The sequence below is a fragment of the Podarcis muralis genome, chromosome 16, assembly GCF_964188315.1.
Source record: "Podarcis muralis chromosome 16, rPodMur119.hap1.1, whole genome shotgun sequence".
NCBI classification, from domain to species: Eukaryota; Metazoa; Chordata; class Lepidosauria; order Squamata; family Lacertidae; genus Podarcis; species Podarcis muralis.
In genome coordinates, this window is record NC_135670.1 from 9,002,077 (window position 1) to 9,023,264 (window position 21,188).

At 50.3% G+C, this 21,188-nt stretch overlaps 1 protein-coding gene across 1 annotated transcript in view; it reads right to left on the reverse strand.

The window, feature by feature from the left end:
* The window catches only part of KCNN3 (potassium calcium-activated channel subfamily N member 3), a 105,249-nt gene extending 93,950 nt beyond the window's left edge, over nucleotides 1-11,299 (reverse strand). Inside the window, exon 1 of the mRNA XM_028710133.2 lies at nucleotides 10,324-11,299. Within this exon, the coding sequence (XP_028565966.2) occupies nucleotides 10,324-11,118 (795 nt within the window). The 5' untranslated portion in view covers nucleotides 11,119-11,299. The remainder of the gene's footprint in view (nucleotides 1-10,323) is intronic.
* Between the last annotated feature and the right edge of the window lie 9,889 nt (nucleotides 11,300-21,188).

A 21,188-nucleotide genomic window follows, 5' to 3' on the forward strand; every position in this document is an offset into this window, starting at 1 on the left:
ACCTCTCAGCACCCTTGACAAACTACAACTCCCAGAATTGTTTGGGAGAAGCTATGATGTATGATGTGAATGTGGCCTTGATGACAAGCTGGAACGTGTGCAGAGAAGGGCGACCAAGATGACCTAGGGTCGAAATATGATTATGACTGTGATATGGTTTATGAAATAATGATTTTGGAAACTGCTATATATAATTACTAAGAAATTCAGATGGAAGAGATTTGAGGAAGTCAAATAATATGTTTATGAAGATGGATTATAATTAATTAAGTGTTAGTGTAGTGAAGATTTGTTGTATTTTATGTTTTATACGTATTCTTTTTTCTCTTTCTTTTTTCTGTGTTATTCTTTTTTCTTTATTATTGTCAATCTTTTCTTTTGTTATATTTATGTATGGAAAATAATAATATATTTTTTTAAAAAAGATGATCTAGGGTCTGGAAACCAAGCCTTATGAGGAACGGTTGAAGGAGCTGGGTATGTTTAGCCTGGAAAAGAGGAGACTGAGAGAGGGTTGGACTAGATGACTCTTGGGGTCCCTTCCAACTCCACAATTTTATGATTCTATGGTGATCTTTAAGCTCTATCAGATTCATTTGAGAAATTTCAGACAGTGCCTACGGCCTCTCTCACTGAACAAACAAGATTAACCGTGCAGTTCTCAGTCTACTTAGAAGGAAGCCCCACTGTGTCCAATGGGATTTACTCCCAGGTAAAAAAAACAAAACAACAAAGTGAGGATGACAGCTTTCAGGAGTGCTTAAGTTTTTCCTTCCAGGATCTCACTTGTCCCATCACCCCTCCTAAAAATTTCACAGTTCCTAGATTTCAGCTCAAGCTCATAACAGGCACAACAGCTATGCTCCAACCAGACCTTGGGCTGGCAAGATTTATTTACACATCAGCAGGGGAGAGAGAATAAAAGTCAGTTTGGGAAAGAGAAGGAGGAAACCTAGCTCTGACTGTTGCATCTCTGCAGTTTCATTTTGAATATCCAGAACCTCACAGACAGAGCCTGCAAGGCCCAAGGAAAGTAACCCTCCAACAGCGGCAGAACAGTTTGATAAAATCTGGTGTGTACAGTGGTACCTCGGGTTACAGGCGCTTCAGGTTACATACGCTTCAGGTTATAGGCTCCGCTAACCCAGAAAAAGTACCTCAGGTTAAGAACTTTGCTTCAGGATGAGAACAGAAATCACGTGGCGGCAGCGGAAGGCCCCATTAGCTAAAGTGGTACCTCACGTTAAGAACAGTTTCAGGTTAAGAACGGACCACCAGAACGAATTAAGTTCTTAACCCGAGGTACCACTGTAGTAGCTTTGATTCAGATGACAAACTTAAGCATCTAAACAAGCAAGCAGATACATTTCTGGGTCTGCCTATTTTCACCCTGTGTTTTTTTCCACTGTTTCCTCTGTATGAAGTTTTTAAAGATTAACAAATATGTTGATAAAAATGAAACAAAAATGCACTAATGTTTTTCTAAGTAACGAAGGGAATGGTCAACTCAGTAAATCACAGAATCATACAATTGTGGAGTTGGAAGGGACCCCGAGGGTCATCTAGTCCAACCCCCTGAAATGCAACAATCTCAGCTAATGCAAAGGTCCACAATCTCCTGAGGGTTGTTTAGTCGGAATCGCCTTTCTTGTAACCTGAATCCATTTGTTCAGGTCCTACCCTCCAAAGCAGGAGAAAACCATCTTGCTCCATCTTCCATGTGACAGCCCTTGAGATATTTGAAGATGGCTGTCCTATCGTCTCTCAATCTCCTCTTTTCCAGGCTAAACATACCCAGCTCCTTCAACCGTTCCTCATAAGGCTTGGTTTCCCGACCCTGGAACTCTGGCAACTTAATATTTCTAGTTCCTTTTATTTTCCTTTCCTTTCCTTCTCCTGAAAGCTGCTATTAAAATTCAACTGGGGGGGGGGGGGTTTGAAAAAAAAGCAAAATAAGAAGGTAAGAAGGATCTGCATAAAACAAGGGTGCCCCTGAGGATGCGCAGATTACCTCGCACAAAGTAGTTCAACTCACAAGGAAGCAGGGATTTGGGGCTGGGAGCTCACACTGCTTAGCTGACTTGATCTCCATCACCTCCTTAATATATATATATTTTAAAAAAGATATCAAGCGCTGCTCTTCCTCAGAGCTGGGAAAAGAATGAATGCAGAATCAAGATTTGGGGGGGGGGAGAGAAAGAGAGAGAGAGAGAGAGGAGGCAAGAGATATATTTAGCTCCCAACTGGCATGAGAAGAAAGCAAAGACACGCTTCCCCCAGCCTAACCTTGGGACCTGCTATTGTGTTGCAACAAGGGGCAGGCTGCGGATCACACCAACCCCAGAGGTGGCAAAGTGCCAGCGTCACACACATTCTTCGTGGGGTTTTGTTTTGTGTGGTGTTTTTTTTTCCGGGTGGTGGGGGGGGGGGGAGAAGAGTGTGAGGGTGTGTGTGATTTTCCTTGGCAAGTCCCCAAAGAGCAGCCCTGCCTCCCCGCCAGGCTTCTCAGGCCCTGGAAAGAGTTCCCATGCCAACGTTCCCTTCCCCGCAGAGAACTTCACTCCTTCCCCCAGCCTTCTAAATGCAGACACGCAGGTACCCAGGCGAGCCTGGCAGGAGAGCGAGGAAGGTGGTGTCGAAATCAGAAGCAATCAGGGGAAGGGAGAATATCTTAGCATTCATCCCAGGGATTAGGGGGGGGGGACCCAGTGCCCTCGGGGGAGGCGGCTGGACTCCCAGCAGCCCCCAGACAGCACATGGGGTGATGGGTGCTGTAGTCCAGCAACACCTGGAGGGCTTTGGTGGCATCCTAAACACATGTCCCAACCCATCAGGGTCCACATATTAAATGCACTCACAGAAGGGTGCAGTGATGTGTCCTGGACTCCAGCTCCCACCAGAATGGCCAATGGTCAGGGATGATGGGAGTTGGAGTCCAGCAACACCTGGAGAGCTTTGGTGGCGTCCTAAACACATGTCCCAACCAATCAGGGACCACATATTAAATGCACTCACAGAAGGGTGCAGTGATGTCTCCTGGACTCTAGCTCCCATCAGCATGGCCAATGGTCAGGGATGATGGGAGTTGGAGTCCAGCAACACCTGGAGGGCTTTGGTGGCGTCCTAAACACATGTCCCAACCAATCAGGGACCACATATTAAATACACTCGCAGAAGGGTGCAGTGATGTCTCCTGGACTCCAGCTCCCATCAGAATGGCCAATGGTCAGGGATGATGGGAGTTGGAGTCCAGCAACACCTGGACGGCTTCGTCGGCATCCTAAACACATGTCCCAACCAATCAGGGACTACATATTAAATGCACTCGCAGAAGGGTGCAGTGATGTCTCCTGGACTCCAGCTCCCATCAGAATGGCCAATGGTCAGGGATGATGGGAGTTGGAGACCAGCAATACCTGGAGGGCTTCGGCGGCATCCTAAACACATGTCCCAACCAATCAGGGACCACATATTAAATGCACACACAGAAGGATGCAGTGATGTCTCTTGAACTCCAGCTCCTATAAGCCCCCAGCCAGAATGGTCAATGGTCAGGTCTTATGATACTTGCAGCATCTGGGAGGGCCATAGTAGTGTGGTGGTTCGAGTGTTGGACTAGGGCCTGGGTGACCAAGGTTCAAATCCCCACCTGACCAAGAAGATCATCGGGTGACCTTGGGCCAGTCGCTCCCTCTCAGTCTAACCTACCTCACAGGGTTGTTGTGGAGATGAAGAGAGTTATGCACACTGCCCTGATCTTCTTGGAGAAAATGGTGGGATATAAATGCAATCAATTGGGGGTCACAGTTTCCCCTAACCTTCATTTATGCATCACTCCACAATATCCTCACAACAACCTTGCAAGGCAGGGCAGTATGAGCTTAAGGAAGGGGCGGGGAATCGAGGCAGCCTCAATCGGAAATCCAAGGACACAGTTCGGCCTGGGGAAAATAATCCGGGTGCAATGCAGAACCAGGGAGGGGTGTTGCGTGGAGAGCCAGACAGAGAGGTCCAGGTGGACACATGCTCACCCTTAAGATTCCCAATCCCACCCACAACTTTGCAAGCCTGCATGCTCTCTCCCTAGGCTAGGATGCAGTACAGGAACAAGCAGATGAATTAATGAAGGAGAATGCCTCCTGCGCATGTACACAGCAGCCGCGCTTTGCCGGCTGACAAACCGTCTCACACCCACCCAGCCAGGAAGGTCTATTTATTTGTTTTATTCCTTGCATTTCTCGCCACCTCTTCCTCCAAAAAGCTCAAAAGTGGTAGTGCCCTTGCTTCCCCCAGCGCTTCATCTCTGTAAGGGAAGGTTATGTGCAGAAAGAGCAGCTGCCAGATTTTCTTGCCACACAACAACCACCCTGCGAGGTAGGCAAGAAAGAGCAATTAGCCCAAGGTTGAGAAAGATTCATTCTGGCAGCCTGTCCTCAACCAACCCCACCTACCTGCCCTTTTAACAACAACCAATCAGGGGATGGCTCAGCCTCCCACTGGCTCTGGCTCCACCCACTGCTGGGCTGCCGGCCTTCCACTCTGCTATGCCCACCCCCCTTTACGCTCACAACATCCCTGCAAGGTAGGTTAGGCCAAGATTGGAGCAAGATTCCTGTCCCCCATGAACATAATTGGCTGGGTGGGGATTTGAACCCATATCTCTACCAGTCCGAGACTGGCGCTCTAACTGCCACACCGCTCTCACTTCCCCCAGTACTGAGTTCAGCTCCAAAGAGTTTGCAAGCCCCTAGCTGCTGGACAGCTCGGTCAGTAGAGCAGGAGACTCTTAATCTCAAGGTCGTGGGTTTGAGCCCCACATTCGGCAAAAGCCTCCTGCATTGCAGGGGTTTGGAACTAGATGACACTGGTAAAAGGTAAAGGGACCCCTGACCATTAGGTCCATTAGGTCCAGTTGCAGATGACTCTGGGGTTGTGGCGCTCATCTTGCTTTACTGGCCGAGGGAGCCGGCGTACAGCTTCCGGGTCATGTGGCCAGCGAACCAGAGCAGCGCACGGAAACGCCGTTTACCTTCCTGCTGGAGTGGTACCTATTAATCTACTTGCACTTTGACATGCTTTTGAACTGCTAGGTTGGCAGGAGCAGGGACCGAGCAACGGGAGCTCACCCCGTCGCGGGGATTCGAACCGCCAACTCTCTGAGTCTGAGCTTAAAAGTCCCGTGGCACAAAGGGGTCTCAATAGCAGTGCAAAAGCACGTACCTTAGGTGTCAGAATCTTAAAGGGCACCTTCCCCGTGTCTGCCCCAGACTCTTGATGGAAAGGCAATGGAGAGGGGGATCGAAATGAAATTCAGAATGAACAGGATCTAGGGCAGATGAATGGGTCCATTCCCTAAGGAAGTCAGACTATCCTCCACCAGGGCCAGGGCCTTCTCAGTGATGGCTCCGACCTGGTGGAACGCTCTGTCCCATGAGACCAGGGCCCCGCAGGATTTAACTTCCTTCCGCAGGGCCTGTAAGACAGAGCTATTCAGCCTGGCTTTCAATTTGAACTTAGCCTGATCTTTTATTCCCCTTTCTTCCCTCCCCCTCCCCTTTTTATGAAGATTACCCGCTCTGGGATCCCACAGCTAATTCTACCCTGGTCTCCTCGCTGGCCCAAATAGGACTAATTTAGCCAGCTAGCCCCGGTGATCATCTAATGTTTATTGGATGGATTTCCCCCCTAAATTGATTTTTGAATTCTGAATTTATTGTTATATACATTTTATACTATATTTTATGCTGTTTTTTGTTGCATCAATTAAGTGTTTTAAATTTGTTGTTAAAACCTGAGCCCGGTTTTCTGAACTGGGAAGGGCGGGGTATAAATAAAAAATTATATTATTACCCTAAAAACACATACGATTTCAGCCCCTTCCCTTACAAAGCAAGAAAAGAGGCCCCCGTGGGGACATGACGCACGCCCCCCCATTATCTGTGTTTAGCAAGAGGCCAGGAAGAAGAAGCAAAATTAAAATAAAAAAACTAAAATTAATATTTACGCCTGGGCCACAGATGGGAGTGTCTTTAGCCCTGCAGATTATTGGTTGGACTACAGCTCCCATCATTCCTTGCCGTGGCCGTGCCCGCTGCTAGGGCTGCTGGGAGTTGGAGTCCAACAACACCTGGAGAGTTGCAGCCTCCCCAGCCCCCTGTGCACTCATATAGCTCAAGCCCTGACCATCAACCCTGCTGGTCAGATGCTCTCCAGCTAAAGCACCGCAGCCACTTTCTGCCCTCCCAGAAGGAAAGGCACCTTGAAATGCTGCAGAGTGTCATTGTGAAAAGAAAAGCAGCAGCATAGATATCCCCGGAGGGAGATTCCTAGAGGGGAAGCTAGGTCTCCGCCTCCATGGAGCTTACAGTGCCAAACACACAAATGGGGGCAGGGGCGGAACAGAGGGAGACAGGACATGCTCAGTGATGGGAGGAGAAGAGGGGACCTTTTTTCAGTCTGAGGGCCACACTGCCTGCTGGGGGCCACATGCCAGGTGTGGGCGGGGCCAGAGGACAAAGTGGGCAGGGCAACGGATGCCCATTTTCACGTCTGTACTTCCAGCTAGTTTCTACATTTAGCTGAGATTCCTGCACTGCAGAGAGTTGGACCAGATGACACAGACGGTCCCTTCCAACGCGATGATTCTACATTCCCACGACATTTCCCTCCAAGGAAAACAAGGCGCATTATCAGAGTTCAAGAACACATTCCAGCCACACAGAAACATCCATGGAGGATGCAAAGCAGAGACTTTAAAAAGTGTGGCTGGGGAGGGAGGGAGTTAGAGAGGCTTGAACCCCCAAGCCTAAAATTCTCTACCCCACTTCTGTGGCGTATGGAACAATTTTTCCAAACGAGCTAGTTGAGGGGGCAAAATCAATCCACCTGTGTGCGGGTGGCGCTGTGGATTAAACCACAGAGCCTAGGACTTGCTGATCAGAAGGTCGGCGGTTTGAATCCCCGTGACAGGGTGAGCTCCCACTGCTCAGCCCCAGCTCCTGTCAACCTAGCAGTTCGAAAGCACGTCAAAGTGCAAGTAGATAAATAGGTACCGCTCCGGTGGGAAGGTAAACAGCGTTTCCGTGCGCTGCTCTGGTTCACCAGAAGCAGCTTAGTCATGCTGGCCACATGACCCAGAAGTTGTACGCCGGCTCCCTCGGCCAGTAAAGTGAGATGAGCCCAGAGTCAGTCATGACTGGACCTAATGGTCAGGGGTCCCTTTACCTAAATATGAACTTCCATGTCTGGTGACAGTCTATCTCTCCATACCAGGCCCCTTGGAGGGGAGCAAACATCAAGGAATGCTCCACCACCACATATTGCTTCCTAGTTTCATCCAGCACCTTTAGCAAACTGCAGTTCCCATAAGTCTTGGGGGAGGAGGCAGGGAAGCCATGACTGGTTAAAGTGGTATTGTGGTGCTTGAAATGTAGGGTTCAAATGTGGCATAAAACAGGGCTGGTAACATCTGTCCAGATGTTGTTGGACTACAGCTCCCATCATCCCCAGCCAGCACTGGCCTGTTGAGATGGGAGTCAGAAGACAGCAATATTGGAAAGGGCCACTGGAGTCCTCATCCTCAGGTTGGAAAATAAGGTGACTGATTCGGGATGTGTGTGTGCATAACAGGAACTTGTGAAAATCAAGGGGGTGGGTAGAAAAAGCTATTGCCTTTTCCTCCTGATATTGGAATTTGGGGAATGACCCAATGACATTAATTGGCAAGAAGGTTTCAGAACAGATCCCGCCCTCCCAAAGGATCATATGCACAAATGATATTATAATTTTTTATTATTATTATTATTATTATTATTATTATTATTATTATTATTATTATGAATTACATCTATATCCCACCTTTCCTCCCAAGGAGCTGAAGGCGGCTTACGTTGTTCCCCTCCACCCCATTTTATCTTCACAACAACCCTGGGAGGTAGGCTAGGCTGAGAGTAAGCGATTGGCTCAGGATCACCTACTAAGCTTCACGGCTAGGTGCGGATTCGAATCCTGCTCTCCCAGGTCTGAGTCTGACATGCTAAGCTCGCTTGTATCTATATGATATATGAGCGATTGTTCTTGCTGTTTTAAGATGGGTGTTATATATAAAATTAAGACTGTCTTTAAAATACGCTAATATTTTAACTGTTTTTAAACACATGCAGCTGTTTGATATATGCTTTCTCGATATTGCAAAATGCTTTGGGATTTCCCGCTGGGAAATTATTTGTAAACAAAATTAACGATAAATGAATACGTTCTTATATTATGTCAATTGTTGGTAGCAGCATCTAGCTGTCCACACAACGGAGGACGGTCATTCTTTAAACATTTGTTCTTCCAGCACCACTCCTTTAACAACGGATGGAGAACCTGTGGCGGAATTCCAGCTCCCATCACTCATGACCAATCCATCCAGAGTCCAGCAACATACAGAGTGCTTTGAGTTTCCCCATCTCCACAATCAATGAGCCGAAACAGGGGAGTTTCCGGCACAGAGTTCACCTCTGGAACTCCATGCCACAGGGCAGCACAAGACTAACTGGGCTCAGATAGGGAGCCAACAGCCCCCAAGGGGAAGGCAGCTCCCAAGCTATAAAAGCTCTCAGCAGATACCAAGCCAGAGCAACATCCTTAATTCTGCCCCACACAGTCCTGGTACCCATGAAGCTCAAATGTCAGGTTGGAGGGACCCCTAAACAAGGGTTCGAGGAGTTATTTCATCCCCAAAGCCCTTTAATTCCTGCATAAATCTAATGGAGGAAAAGGTGTGCCCTACTGAGAGCAACATGTTAGATGGCCTTTGGCCGGATCCAGCCAGGGTTTTCTTAGGTGCTTTTTTTATTGAAAGGGGCCAGCAAAAAGGGAACATGGGAAGGTGCCTGAGTTCAGACCACTGATCTCAATATTGTCTACACAGGTTGGCAGCAGCATTCCAGGGTTGCAGGAAGGGGATGCCACTGGGAATCGAACCAGGTACCTTCTGATGCAAAAGCGGATGCTCTGCCACTGAGCTACAGCAGCAGCAGAAGGGAGGAGGGAAGAAGAACCACTGTGCATTTCAGATTCAGAGGGGGGCCACGAACCCAGCAGCATCAGGGCCCAGAAAGGGGGTGCCTCATTTCTCAAATGATTAAGGGGTTTCCTGTCCATTATCCTCCTCTCTCTCTCACTCACACACATTCGTCAAAAATCACATGATTGCAAGCTGAAAAGCAGCTGCAACCCCCAGTAGCTCCCTACAGAAATCAACAGCCGGATTACCCCATAGAAAACCCCAATTGAGGAAAGAGGGGGAACATGGAGGACAATCTTGGCTCTGAGTCAGGGGGTGGGGTAGCTCTCAAAATGCAACCCATCACCCCTCCGCTATGATGTACTACAAGCCTTCAACGGCAGCCACCAATGCCCACCCCCCATCCTGGAATATTCTCCTATGGAGACAGCAGTAGGGTGTGCAAGCCAAGGAGTCAAGTCGGGTGGGTGAAAAATAAGAGAATACTGTGAGCAGAAACCCACTGACCATTTTTCCCCCTGCTCCCCACCCACAAGCATCTTCCAATAGCGATTATAGAGATGGACGCTGGCTAGGTGGGAAAATGCACTCCAGGCTGCATGCCCGATCCCATTTACACGCGAGTAAACCCCGCCGGGTTGAATGGGATTTAATTCCGAATAGGCACGGTTAGGATTACACAGCAGGGGGGAAAGCACTGTGACCCCGCCCTTCTCTCTCTTTCTCTATCTACCGCCTCCCCCCCATACCACCTGTATCCCTCTCTTACTGGAGAAGGGGGTGGGGGGGTTCCATCAAGCCTTCTTTCTGGGGAGGTAAGGTAGCAATTTGGGCGGAAGGAGCCACCAGTCTTCCCTCTCACCTAAGCATACCATCCCTTCCGTCGCCCCCCCCCCAAAAAAAAGAATCAACCGCAACTGTGAATGGAGGGAGGGGAAAACCCAGGCAAACTTCAATTGGCGCTAACGTTACCATGGGGAGCACATTCATGCGCGCAACTTCGGTTGCTGTTGGGGGGGGGGAGCAGCTTTCCATCCCACCCTCTTTACGACTGAGATATGTTAACGCCACCTCCCACCCCCCACAAGATGCTAGATACCCTCACCAATTTTTAGACGTGGCCCCCCTTTTTCCTCCCACCCTCCCTCCCCAGCAAAGTCACGCGTCGCGATTCAGAAATTGCCTTCTTGGTTTGGAGAGCGCCGGTGCGCGCTTTTTGGAGAGGTTGGAAGGCGCCTTCCAGGACATCCCCCCCCCCCATAAAACCACACACACGCCTTCCGAGGCTCCGGGGGGGGAGCCGCGCCTACCTTGGAGTACAAGCCCCAAGACAGCTCCGTCTCGATGACCATCACGACGATGCCGAACATGCCGAAGATGAGCGCGTAATCGCTGAGCCTTTTCCGCTTCTCGAAGAGGGCGCGCCGGTGGCCCAGGCGGTAGCCGATGTTCTGGTTCTTGCGCTTGGGCGCTTTGGCGAAGGAGGGGCCCCCGACGGGCGGGTGCTTGTGGGGGCCACCTCCGGTCCCCGACAGCACGGCCGTGTTGGGGTGCAGCCCTTGCGGGGAGTGGTTGTCCTCCCGGGAGATGACGATCTCCGGCGGGTGAGCCCCGGCGCCCAGAAGTTGCAGCGGCTGCGCTTCGGCGGCGGCCTCGGCGTCCAGCAGGTTCCGACGGGAGGCGCTGAGGCGGCTGAGCGGCTTCATGACGCCGCCGCTGTACTTGCACGAGCTCATGGCGATCTCGGTGAAGGGGTTGCTGTCCCGCCGGTGCGCCAGCGGGCTGGCCTGCCGGTGCTTGCCGCCCGCGCCCGCGCCGCCGCCGCCGCCGCCGCTGGAGCTGGGCGAGTGGCCCGGGGCCGCCCAGTGCTCGCCGCTTACATTGGGCTGGCTCCCTTGGCGGGAGGAAGGGCGGAGGGCGGCCACCGGGGGAGGAGCCCGCAGGGGACCCGCCGCCGCCGCCGCCGTCGCCGCCGCCGCTGGAGCCAAGCTGGGGGGCGCGGCGGACGGGCGCGGCTCGTCCCCCGAGGGCGGGCAAGGCGGGCGCGACTCGTCGGCGTCCAGATCGCCCACGCCGGAGTCGTGGAAGGGCCCCGACGGCTCCATCTCCCGGCCCTGGCTTGCCCCTGCCCGGGCTCAGCGCGCTGCCTCCCCCAGGGCAGGGGCATCCAAGCGGCCCCCTCGGATGCCCAGCCTGCGGGGCGGGGTGGCGAGGCGGCGGCGGCGGCGGCGGAGAAGCGACGGCCCGGAGCTGCCGGCGCCAGCTGCTGCAGCCGAGCCGCGAGCGGGGCTTGAATGGACAGCCAGCCAGCGCTGCCTCTCGCGCGCGCCGCCAGCCAAGCCCACCTGCCGTCGGAGGCCGCTCATTGGCTGCCGGGGAGCAGCCGCCGGGCTGACATCACCCCCTCCCCCGCCCGCCGCCCCCTCCCCAAAGGCGCCGGAGGCCAGTGCGCCTGTGCGCGCCCCGCGGCACCACGGGAATTGGAGTCCGCCGCGCCTTTGCCCTCGACTGGGCGTACGGCTGGGCTGCGCTTTTGGCTCCCTCGGGATCGGCTGATCCATCGGCCGCGCGAATCCAGGCAGGAGTCCGCGGCAGGGCTCGGTAGCACCGAGGTGGGGTGTGTGAGGCAGGTGGGGAGATCAACAGGTGAAGCTTTGCGCGCCGGCATCCGCTGCGAAGCTTGGCCGGTGGGATTTTCACGTGTGTCTGTCTCCGCTCTCTCCATCCCTTCCCTGATCTAATTTATACCAGTCTGTCTATCTGCCTGTTGTCTTTGTCCATGGAGTTTTCTTGGCAGGGATACTGGAGTGGCTTGCCGGTTCCTGCTCCAGGTGGATCACGTTTGGTCAAAACTCTCCACTATGACCTGTCCATCTTGGGTGGCCCTGCACGGCATAGTTCATAGCTTCTCTGAGTTATTCAAGCCCCTTCGCCACAGTAAGACAGTGATCCATGAAGGGCCAACAAAGGTCCGTATAGTTAAAGCTATGGTTTTCCCAGTAGTGATGTATGGAAGTGAGAGCTGGACCATAAAGAAGGCTGACTGCCGAAGAATTGATGCTTTTGAATTATGGTGCTGGAGGAGACTCTTGAGAGTCCCCTGGACTGCAAGAAGATCAAACCTCTCCATTCTGAAGGAAATCAGCCCTGAGCGCTCACTGGAAGGACAGATCCTGAAGCTGAGGCTCTAAGACTTTGGCCACCTCATGAGAAGAGAAGACTCCCTGGAAAAGACCTTGATGTTGGGAAAGATGGAGGGCACAAGGAGAAGGGGACGACAGAGGACGAGGTGGTTGGACAGTGTTCTCGAAGCTACCAACATGAGCTTGACCAAACTGCGGGAGGCCGTGGAAGACAGGAGTGCCTGGCGTGCTCTGGTCCGTGGGGTCACGTAGAGTCGGACACGACTAAACAACAAGTCTATCTGCCAGTCAGTTTTATCCCTCTTGAGAGCACGTGGAAGGATGGAGTGAAACAACTCCAAACCAAATAAATATCTCTCCCTTTAATCTATGTATGTTTGTTCGCGTAGGTAACAAGAGCCTTGCTGGATCAGGCCAGGTCTGGGATAGCTCAGCCAGTAGAGCGTGAGACTCTTAATCTCAGGGACATGGGTTCGAAACCCACCTTGGGCAAAAGATTGTTGCATTGCACGAGGCTGGACTAGATGACCCTTGTGGCCCATTCCAGCTCTATGATTCCGTCTAGTCCAACATTCTGTTCCCAAAATGGCCAACCGGAGGCCTCCCCAGGTTCAATCCCCGGCAGCATCTCCAAGTGAGGCTGGGATAGATTCCTATATGAAACCCTGGAAAGCTGCTGCCAGTCAGTGCAGACATATCTGACTGAATAAAGCCGCATAGAGAGACATATAACATGAAATGAGAGTTGATCCCCGGAGTGAATAAGGACATGGTGTATCACAGGCATAGGCAAACTCGGCCCTCCAGATGATTTGGGTCTACAACTCCCATCATCCCTAGCTAACAGGGCCAGTGGTCAGGGATGATGGGAATTGTAGTCCCAAAACATTTGGAGGGCAGAGTTTGCCTATGCCTGGTGTGTTACCCAAAGCACATACAGTGGTACCTCAGGCTACAGACGCTTCAGGTTACAGACCCCGCTAACCCAGAAATAGTACCTCGGGTTAAGAACTTTGCTTCAGGATGAGAACAGAAATTGGGCTCCGGCAGCAGTGGGAGGCCCCATTAGCTAAAGTGGTACCTCAGGTTAAGAACAGTTTCAGGTTAAGAACGGACCTCCGGAACTAATTAAGTTCTTAACCTGAGGTACCACTGTACTATGAATTTTGCTTCCAGGAAAGAGAGAAATGGCCACCGATCTGGATGACTTCCATAGGGTCTGGATGACTTCCCAAGGGTCATCTAGTCCGACCCCCTCCAATGCAGGAATATCAGTGAGATCATACATGACAGATGCCCATCCAACCTCTGATACTCCATATCAGAAGAGGGCAGGGTACCACATGGTGACTTTTTCTCTCTTTTCTGGAAGCAGAAAGCCGCAGCTGAGCCACCAACAACAACAAAAAAACAGATGGGCAGAGGGTAAATAATAGAATGATCATGATGGAACAGGACGTCCCTATTTTCATCGGAGAAATGTTGGAGAGTATGTATTCCCACCTTAGAGGGAGGAGAGAAAGTGGATGGGATAAGTTTTTCGCCGTCTCCTCTTACCAGGACATGAGGTCATCCTATGAAGCTTGGAAGGTTGGAAGACCCAGGGCAGGAAGAAGAAGAAGAGTTTGGATTTGATATCCTGCCTTTCACTCCCCTTAAGGAGTCTCAAAGCGGCTAACAATCTCCTTTCCCTTCCTCCCCGACAACAAACACTCTGTGAGGTGAGTGGGGCTGAGAGACTTCAAAGAAGTGTGACTGGCTCAAGGTCACCCAACAGCTGCATGTGGAGGAGCAGGGAAGCGAACCTGGTTAACCAGATTACGAGTCCACCGCTCTTAACCACTACACCACACTGGCTCCACACTGGATTGAGTATCAATCTTGATGCATTTTACATCCATTAACACAAAAAGCAGCTGAGTGTTTGCAAAAAGCTCTTCTCTGACCAAGAGGCTCAGCTCCCTCAGGGGCAAAGCTATCATCTCTTGGCCTGGCCTCTCATTGGCTCTGGCGCCACCTACTGTTGGCCTCCTTGCCTTCCCAGCCCCAATGGGCCCTAGCCATCACTGCTATTTACCTGTTCCTCCCTCCCCAAATTGTAACCTCCTTGGGGCAGGGACTTGCCCTTAGGCTTGTTCTGCAAAGCTGCCTCACTCCGTGTCAGATTGTTTGCCCATCAAGCCCAGTACCACCAGTTACGACTGGCAGAAGCCTCCCAAGGCAGAGAGTGGTATCTTCCATAATCTCCCAGTCATTTTAATAATGGCAGAAATTGAACCTGAGACCTTTTGGGTGCACTATTGATCTGTCATCCCTCTCCAAAAACCAGACATTCTGATGATGCTCTATGAATTAACATTCTCTCTCTGTTTTCAGTGTTCAGGCTGCGAATAGAGGGGAAGCCAAAAGATTAACCAACCAAATGCAAGGAGCACCCGAATTTAGTACCAAAAGTGGGGATGGAGGGGACTAGGAGAGATTAAACAAGCTCAAAAGCAGACCAGTGAGGACTAAGAACAGAAGAGACCTGCTAGATCAGGCCAGCGGTCCATCTAGTCCCACATCCTGGTCTCACAGTTGCCAACCAGACGCCTGTTATGAGAAACCCCCTTGCGCACAAAAGCAGGTCTCCTGTGGTTTCTAGCAACTGGTATTCAGAAGCATTGGTGCCCCCGGCTGTGGAAGCAGAGCGGAGCCATAGCAGCTAGCAGCCATTCACATAACCCTCCACGAATTTGCCCACTCCTTTTTTAAAGCCACCCAATTTGTTGGCCACCACTGCCTCCTGTGGGAGTGAGTTCCACCGTTTAACAATGTGCTATGTGAAGAAGTAGGGACACGGGTGGCGCTGTGGTCTAAACCACAGAGCCTAGGGCTTGCCGATCAGAAGGTCGGCGGTTCGAATCCCCGCGACGGGGTGAGCTCCCGTTGCTCGGTCCCTGCTCCTGCCAACCTAGCAGTTCGAAAGCACATCAAAGTGCAAGTAGATAAATAGGTACCGCTCTGGTGGGAAGGTAAACAGCATTTCCGTGCGCTGCTCTGAATCGCCAGAAGCGGCTTAGGCATGCTGGCCACATGACCTGGAAGCTGTATGCCGGCTCCCTCAGCCAATAAAGCGAGATGAGCACCGCAACCATAGAGTCATCCGCGACTGGACCTAACGGTCAGGGGTCCCTTTACCTTTTATGTGAATAAGTACTTTCTTTCATCTTCCAACATTCACCTTCATTGGGTGCCCACCAGTTTGGATGTTAACGAGGGAGGAAAAACTCCCCTCTGTGCTATGGATATTTTTGTATACCTCTTACTCTCCTTTTCTCTAAAGCGATAAAGTCTCAAATGCGGCCCCCTGAGCCTGCTCTGTAGCCACAGACTGCTGGCTGTTGAAGGACGATTATTTAATTAGATTATTAAAAGGGGGGACTGTTGTGTAACACTGGAGGTTAAACCATTTGGGCAGCAGGATGCGGAAAGCCCCCTGAAGACGAAAGGCAGTAAACCCGCTTGATAGCTGGCCTACCAAAGAGGGAAATGGCGCAGGGCACCAACTGTGCAGTTTGCGAAAAGTGCGCTTAGATAGTACACTTAAAGGTTCCTGGGCGTTAGCCACCAAATGGAGCACATTAATGTTATTTCTGAAGCAAGAATGACGGTTGGTGCCATACGCTTTACACCTCTCTGCCCGCGTCCTGCTTGCCCTAGGCAGCGGGACGGGTTCGTTTAAGAAATATTGCTTTTAATTTCACATCCCGTTAGACAACGACATCAAATGCAGAAGGAGCAGCGGGGTTCCCTTCTCCTCCAAACTCTCAGGAGTGAGGCGTTTTGCGCTTTGCATTAAATGCAAAGGTTGCCTCCGGCCAGCGAGGATCTGCATCAGATGCTTCCCGAAGGAACTGCAGGGTGCTGACTCGAAATGGCCCATTAGCGAAGGGTTACTTAGAAAACCAACAGAACCGTCTGTCTCAGAATGGTCTTAGAAAAATATCGAAGCCGAAAAAGAAAGAAATCTGAGCTCTACAACAAGCTTCTGTGGTTGGAGAGACATTGGCCCTGCTGGGCATTTGGGGATGGGTCCATCGCTGTCAACTTTCCCCTTTTCTTGCGAGGAATCCTATTCGGAATAAGGGAATTTCCCTTTAAAAAAGGAAAACGTTGACAGCTCTGGATGGGTCTGCTGGGGCCCACTTGTAAGAACCTCCTGGTCCTCCCCTAAGAAGTGGCTTTATACTCAGTCAAAGTGTTGGTCCCCCTGGCTCAGTACTGAACTGTCCACACCAGGCTTCCTCAACCTCAGCCCTCCAAATGTTTTGAGACTCCAATTCCCATCATCCCTGACCACTGGTCCTGCTAGCTAGGGATCATGGGAGTTGTAGGCCAAAAACATCTGGAGGGCTGAGGTTGAGGAAGCCTGGTCCACACCAACTGGCAGCAGCTCTCCAGGGTTTCCGGCAGGGGATCTTTTCCCAGCCCCGACTGGGGATGCTGGGGAAGGAACTTGGGGCTCTTTTGCATGCAAATCTGCTGAGTCAATATACCAGGCATGGCCAAACTTGGCCCTCCAGATGTGTTGGGACTACAACTCCCATCATCCCTAGCTAACAGGACCAGTGGTCAGGGATGATGGGAGTTGTAGTCCCAAAACATCTGGAGGGCCGAGTTTGGCCATGCCTGCAATATGCTCTCCCTCAAAGCAAAGTAATAATGTTTTTTAAAAAAATATATTTATTTGTTTTTAACATACAAAATTATAAAACATACCACACAATTTATCACAAATACATTCTTATTGGACTTCCATCAGCACCTCTGATAATCCTCCGTCTTAAACACTTCTTATGCACTTCCTAACTTAATATTGCCTTTACATCTCTTAACATATCATCTCTCCTTCTCCATTTTTACAATATTTCTAATATTATTCCTCACAGAACTTCTTGTAAACCTACAAACGTCGTCTGATCATCACATATACTTTTCAAATAATCCGTAAATTTGCTCCAGTCTTCGGTAAATTTCTGGTCCCACCGGTTTCAGATCCTTCCCGTTAGTTTGTCAAGTTCCGCATAGTCCATTAATTTCATCCTCCATTATTCCATCGTTGGTAATTCTTCTTGCTAGTCTTCGTCAGTCATAGAGACATAGAGTTGGGAGGTACCCAATCATCTAGTTCAACCCCCTGAAATGCAGAAATATGCAGCTGTCCCATACAGGGATCGAACCTGAAAGCTTGGCCTTATCAGCACCACACTCTTACCAAGTCCAAATGAAGGACTGGTTTAAACAGGAATGTCGGATGCTGCCTATCAACTAAGACAACTGGTCTACCCAGCTTAGTTGTGTCTGCAGTGACTCCCAGTCCCATCTGGAGACACCAAGGATTGCCTCTGAGACCTCCGGCCAGCAAAGCAGATGCGCTACCCACTGAGTTATGGCGCTTACCCCCCCCCAAAAAAAAATATTATAGTCCTCATCGTTCTTAATAAAGAGCTGATTTAAATAGAAGCGTAGACATCTGAGCCATATCATTGGTTCACCTATGTCTGATGCTCCGCCCACTGAGCTAAGGCCCCTCCCACAACCTCCTTGCTCCCTCGCCTTTCGCTCTGGCTCAAACAACAGCTGCATCAAGCGGCTGGTGCAGATTTTTGTTCCTTCTGTTCCGAGTCTTTTGAATGACTTTAAAAATGGAATAGATTTATGATGAGTGTGTGTGTATAAATTTCCTTTGTTCCTTCTATAAGTGACATGAGGTGGTGGTGAGTGCCAACACAAATACTTCCAAAAGGGAGTAACTGGGGAGGTTTCTGTATGCTTAGACTAAGGAAACATGAAGTTTGCAAGAGTACCAAACACATCCCCTCCCCACAAAAATATCCACTCAGGCCCTGTCGTCTTCTTCTTCTTCTTGAGAGCCAGTGTGGTGTAGTGGTTAAGAGCGGTGGACTCGTAATCTGGTGAACCGGGTTCGCTTCCCTGCTCCTCCACATGCAGCTGCTGGGTGACCTTGGGCCAGTCACACTCCTCTGAAGTCTCTCAGCCCCACTCACCTCACAGAGTGTTTGTTGTGGGGGAGGAAGGGAAAGGAGAATGTTAGCCGCTTTGAGACTCCTTAGGGGAGTGATAAAGTGGGATATCAAATCCAAACTCTTTCTTCTTCTTCTATCTGCCCTTCACCCTAAGGTCCCCTGGGCAGGTTACAACAATTAGATGGGTATTATACAGTTCAGAAAAGGGCAACAAAATGATCATTGAGACGAATCAACTCCTCTATGAGGAAAGATTGCAGCATTTGGAGTTTAGAGAGAAAAGGTGAGAGGTGACACAAAAGCAATTTATGAAATTATGCATGACATCGAGAAAGTGGATTGAGAAAACAGTTTTCTCTCTCCCATGACCCTAGAATTTAGAGACATCCGATGAAGCGATTGCTGGACGATTCAGGACAGATAAAAGGAAGACCTTCTTCTCACAGTGCCGAGTTAAACTGTGGAACTCCCACCTGCAGGAAGGCCGACAATGTGGGAGGCTTTAAAAGAGGATCAGACAGATTCACGGAGGAGAGGTATATCATTGCTTCTGAATAACAGTTGCTGGAAGCTGCCGGATGGGTGAGGGTTTCCCAAAAGTGTCTGGGTCGCCAGCTCTGAGAACAGGATGCTAGACTGGATGTTTACCTGCATAGCTGTCAACCGTCTCTTATTTGGTGGGAAAGTCCCTTATCCCAGCTCTGTGTCCCGCTGCTGTCCCTTATTGATGATGTCCCTTAAATTTCCCGGGTTTCAAAGGAAGCAGCTCCTTTCCCCCCCTCCCTGCCGGCCAGGGAGGAGGGAGGTTCCAACTGTGTTGCTTGGCTGCGTTGCTCACCCAATAAGGAGTCTTAAGAACGACTGGGGGGTGGAGCTTGCATGCCTTGTGCCGATCAAATCGGCCACGTTGCTTGGGGACTCGCCTTTGCTCAGCGCTTCCCAGCGGAGAGGTGACAGTGGTTTTCCTTGCTGCATCCCCTTTGCCGGGTTGCTGCGCTGTGGGAACCACCGCTTGAGGCTTCGTTTGGCTGCTGGCTGGGCTTTCTGCCTTTGTCTTGGAGGGGCTCAGAAGTCAAACATACCTGTGCTTTGAAAATCCCTTATTTTGGCTGCTGATCCCTTATTTCTGAGGCTGCTGGTCCCTTATTTTCAAATCTGTAAGTTGACAGCTATGTTCAGCTGAGATTCCTGCATTGCAGCGGGTTGGACTAGATGGCCCTTGGTGTCCCTTCCAACGCTACAAATCTATGATTCTATTGCTAGATGGACCATTGGCTCATGTTCTTATACGTATGTGTTGTATGTCCATTACAGAGGATAATCCTCTATTTGAAGGTAATTTTTTTGGACAAAGTAATAATAAGAAATAAATAGGAATAAAAATGTGCACCCCACCCCTAGATCATTCCATTGTAACTATCCAACCTCCTAGAATTTCAACACCTCTTGCGATGGTTCGATCCATTTCCATTTTAACAGTACAAATTCTACAAATACCTTATTTGAATGTATCTTCTGCCTGAAGGACTGTCTAAAGGTAAAGGTAAAGGGACCCCTGACCATTAGGTCCAGTCATGGCTGACTGGGGTTGTGGCACTCATCTCGCTTTAGTGGCCAAGGGAACCGGCGTACAGCTTCTGGGTCATGTGGCCAGCATGACCAAGCCACTTCTGGTGAACCAGAGCAGCGCACGGAAACGCCGTTTACCTTCCCGCCCGAGCGGTACCTATTTATCTACTTGCACTTTGACATGCTTTTGAACTGCTGGGTTGGCAGGAGCAGGGACCGAGCAACGGGAGCTCATCCCGTCACGGGGATTCGAACCGCTGACCTTCTGATCAGCAAGTCCTAGGCTCTGTGGTTTAACCCTCAGCGCCACCCGCTAGTGTACTTTAAACCCGAAATTGGGAGGGCAAGAGGGAGCCCTGAAGTGGACCATTCACAACGAGCGCTTAGACCGCAGCAGGTACACAGGGCTGTCTTCCCCACCAGGCTGAGATTTCTTGTACATTCCTATTGCAATTGTAGCTATTCTTTCTTTCTAAAATGGCACCGAGACAAAAACACAGCCACATTTTCCTCTTTCTTGGTGACGCATGTTTTTTCTCGGGAGCCATGCCAGAGACCCAAGGAGCCACAGAACATTTAAGTGTCCACTGGGAAAGGAAACTGGGGAAACTGGGTAGAGAGGGCATGGAATGGAGTAGCCCCAAGTGGGGCATGGCTGGCCAATTGGAACCATGAACAGGATCACTCAATGCTGCAACGTTTTTGCTGCAATTCCCACTTGTAAACTCTTCATTAAACAAAAAACAAAGACCACAAATAAATCTCTTGAGCTCTCCTTTCTGCTGGAACGATTATCTCTCCAATCTAGGCACCTAGTTTCTCCCAAGAATTTTCTTAGTTCCCCTCCATGTTGCCTGGACCCAGCCTGTGACCACTGACCGCTGCACAATGGTCTCTCTCCACTTGCAACCCAGATGACCGCTCTGGAAGCTGACGGCCGGCCAATGTCACACTGCCCCTTTGGCCACTTCCGTCTCCCTCCAGTTGTCCTCTGCAAAAGAGTCCAAACTTGTTACGTAACCCGGACTGATCGCCATGGAAGCCAGGAGGAAAAAGTGCCCATTGTAATTTCGTGGGAAACATTTGCAGCCTTTGTTCCGAAAGCCAAACTCCCCCCCCCCCCCCACTTCTTGTTGAAGTCCTTGCCTTTGAGAAATAAATCTCTTTCATCCATGAGCCTTACAAAAAGAAAAGAGAAACAGCCAATCTGCCAAATACAGAGTCCCAAGTGGAACACCAAATGAAGCCAAAAAGAGTGAGAAAGACCACAAGTAAACCTGGAGGCTTCTGGGAAAATCACAACTTTAGGGATGGTTTGGCAGGCCTCAAAGTGGTTGTTATGACGATGGAGCCGGTGTCTATTTTCAGTTATTTAATAAAATTTACATACTGCTTGGTTGTACATAGAACATCTAAGTGGGTTACATTATTACA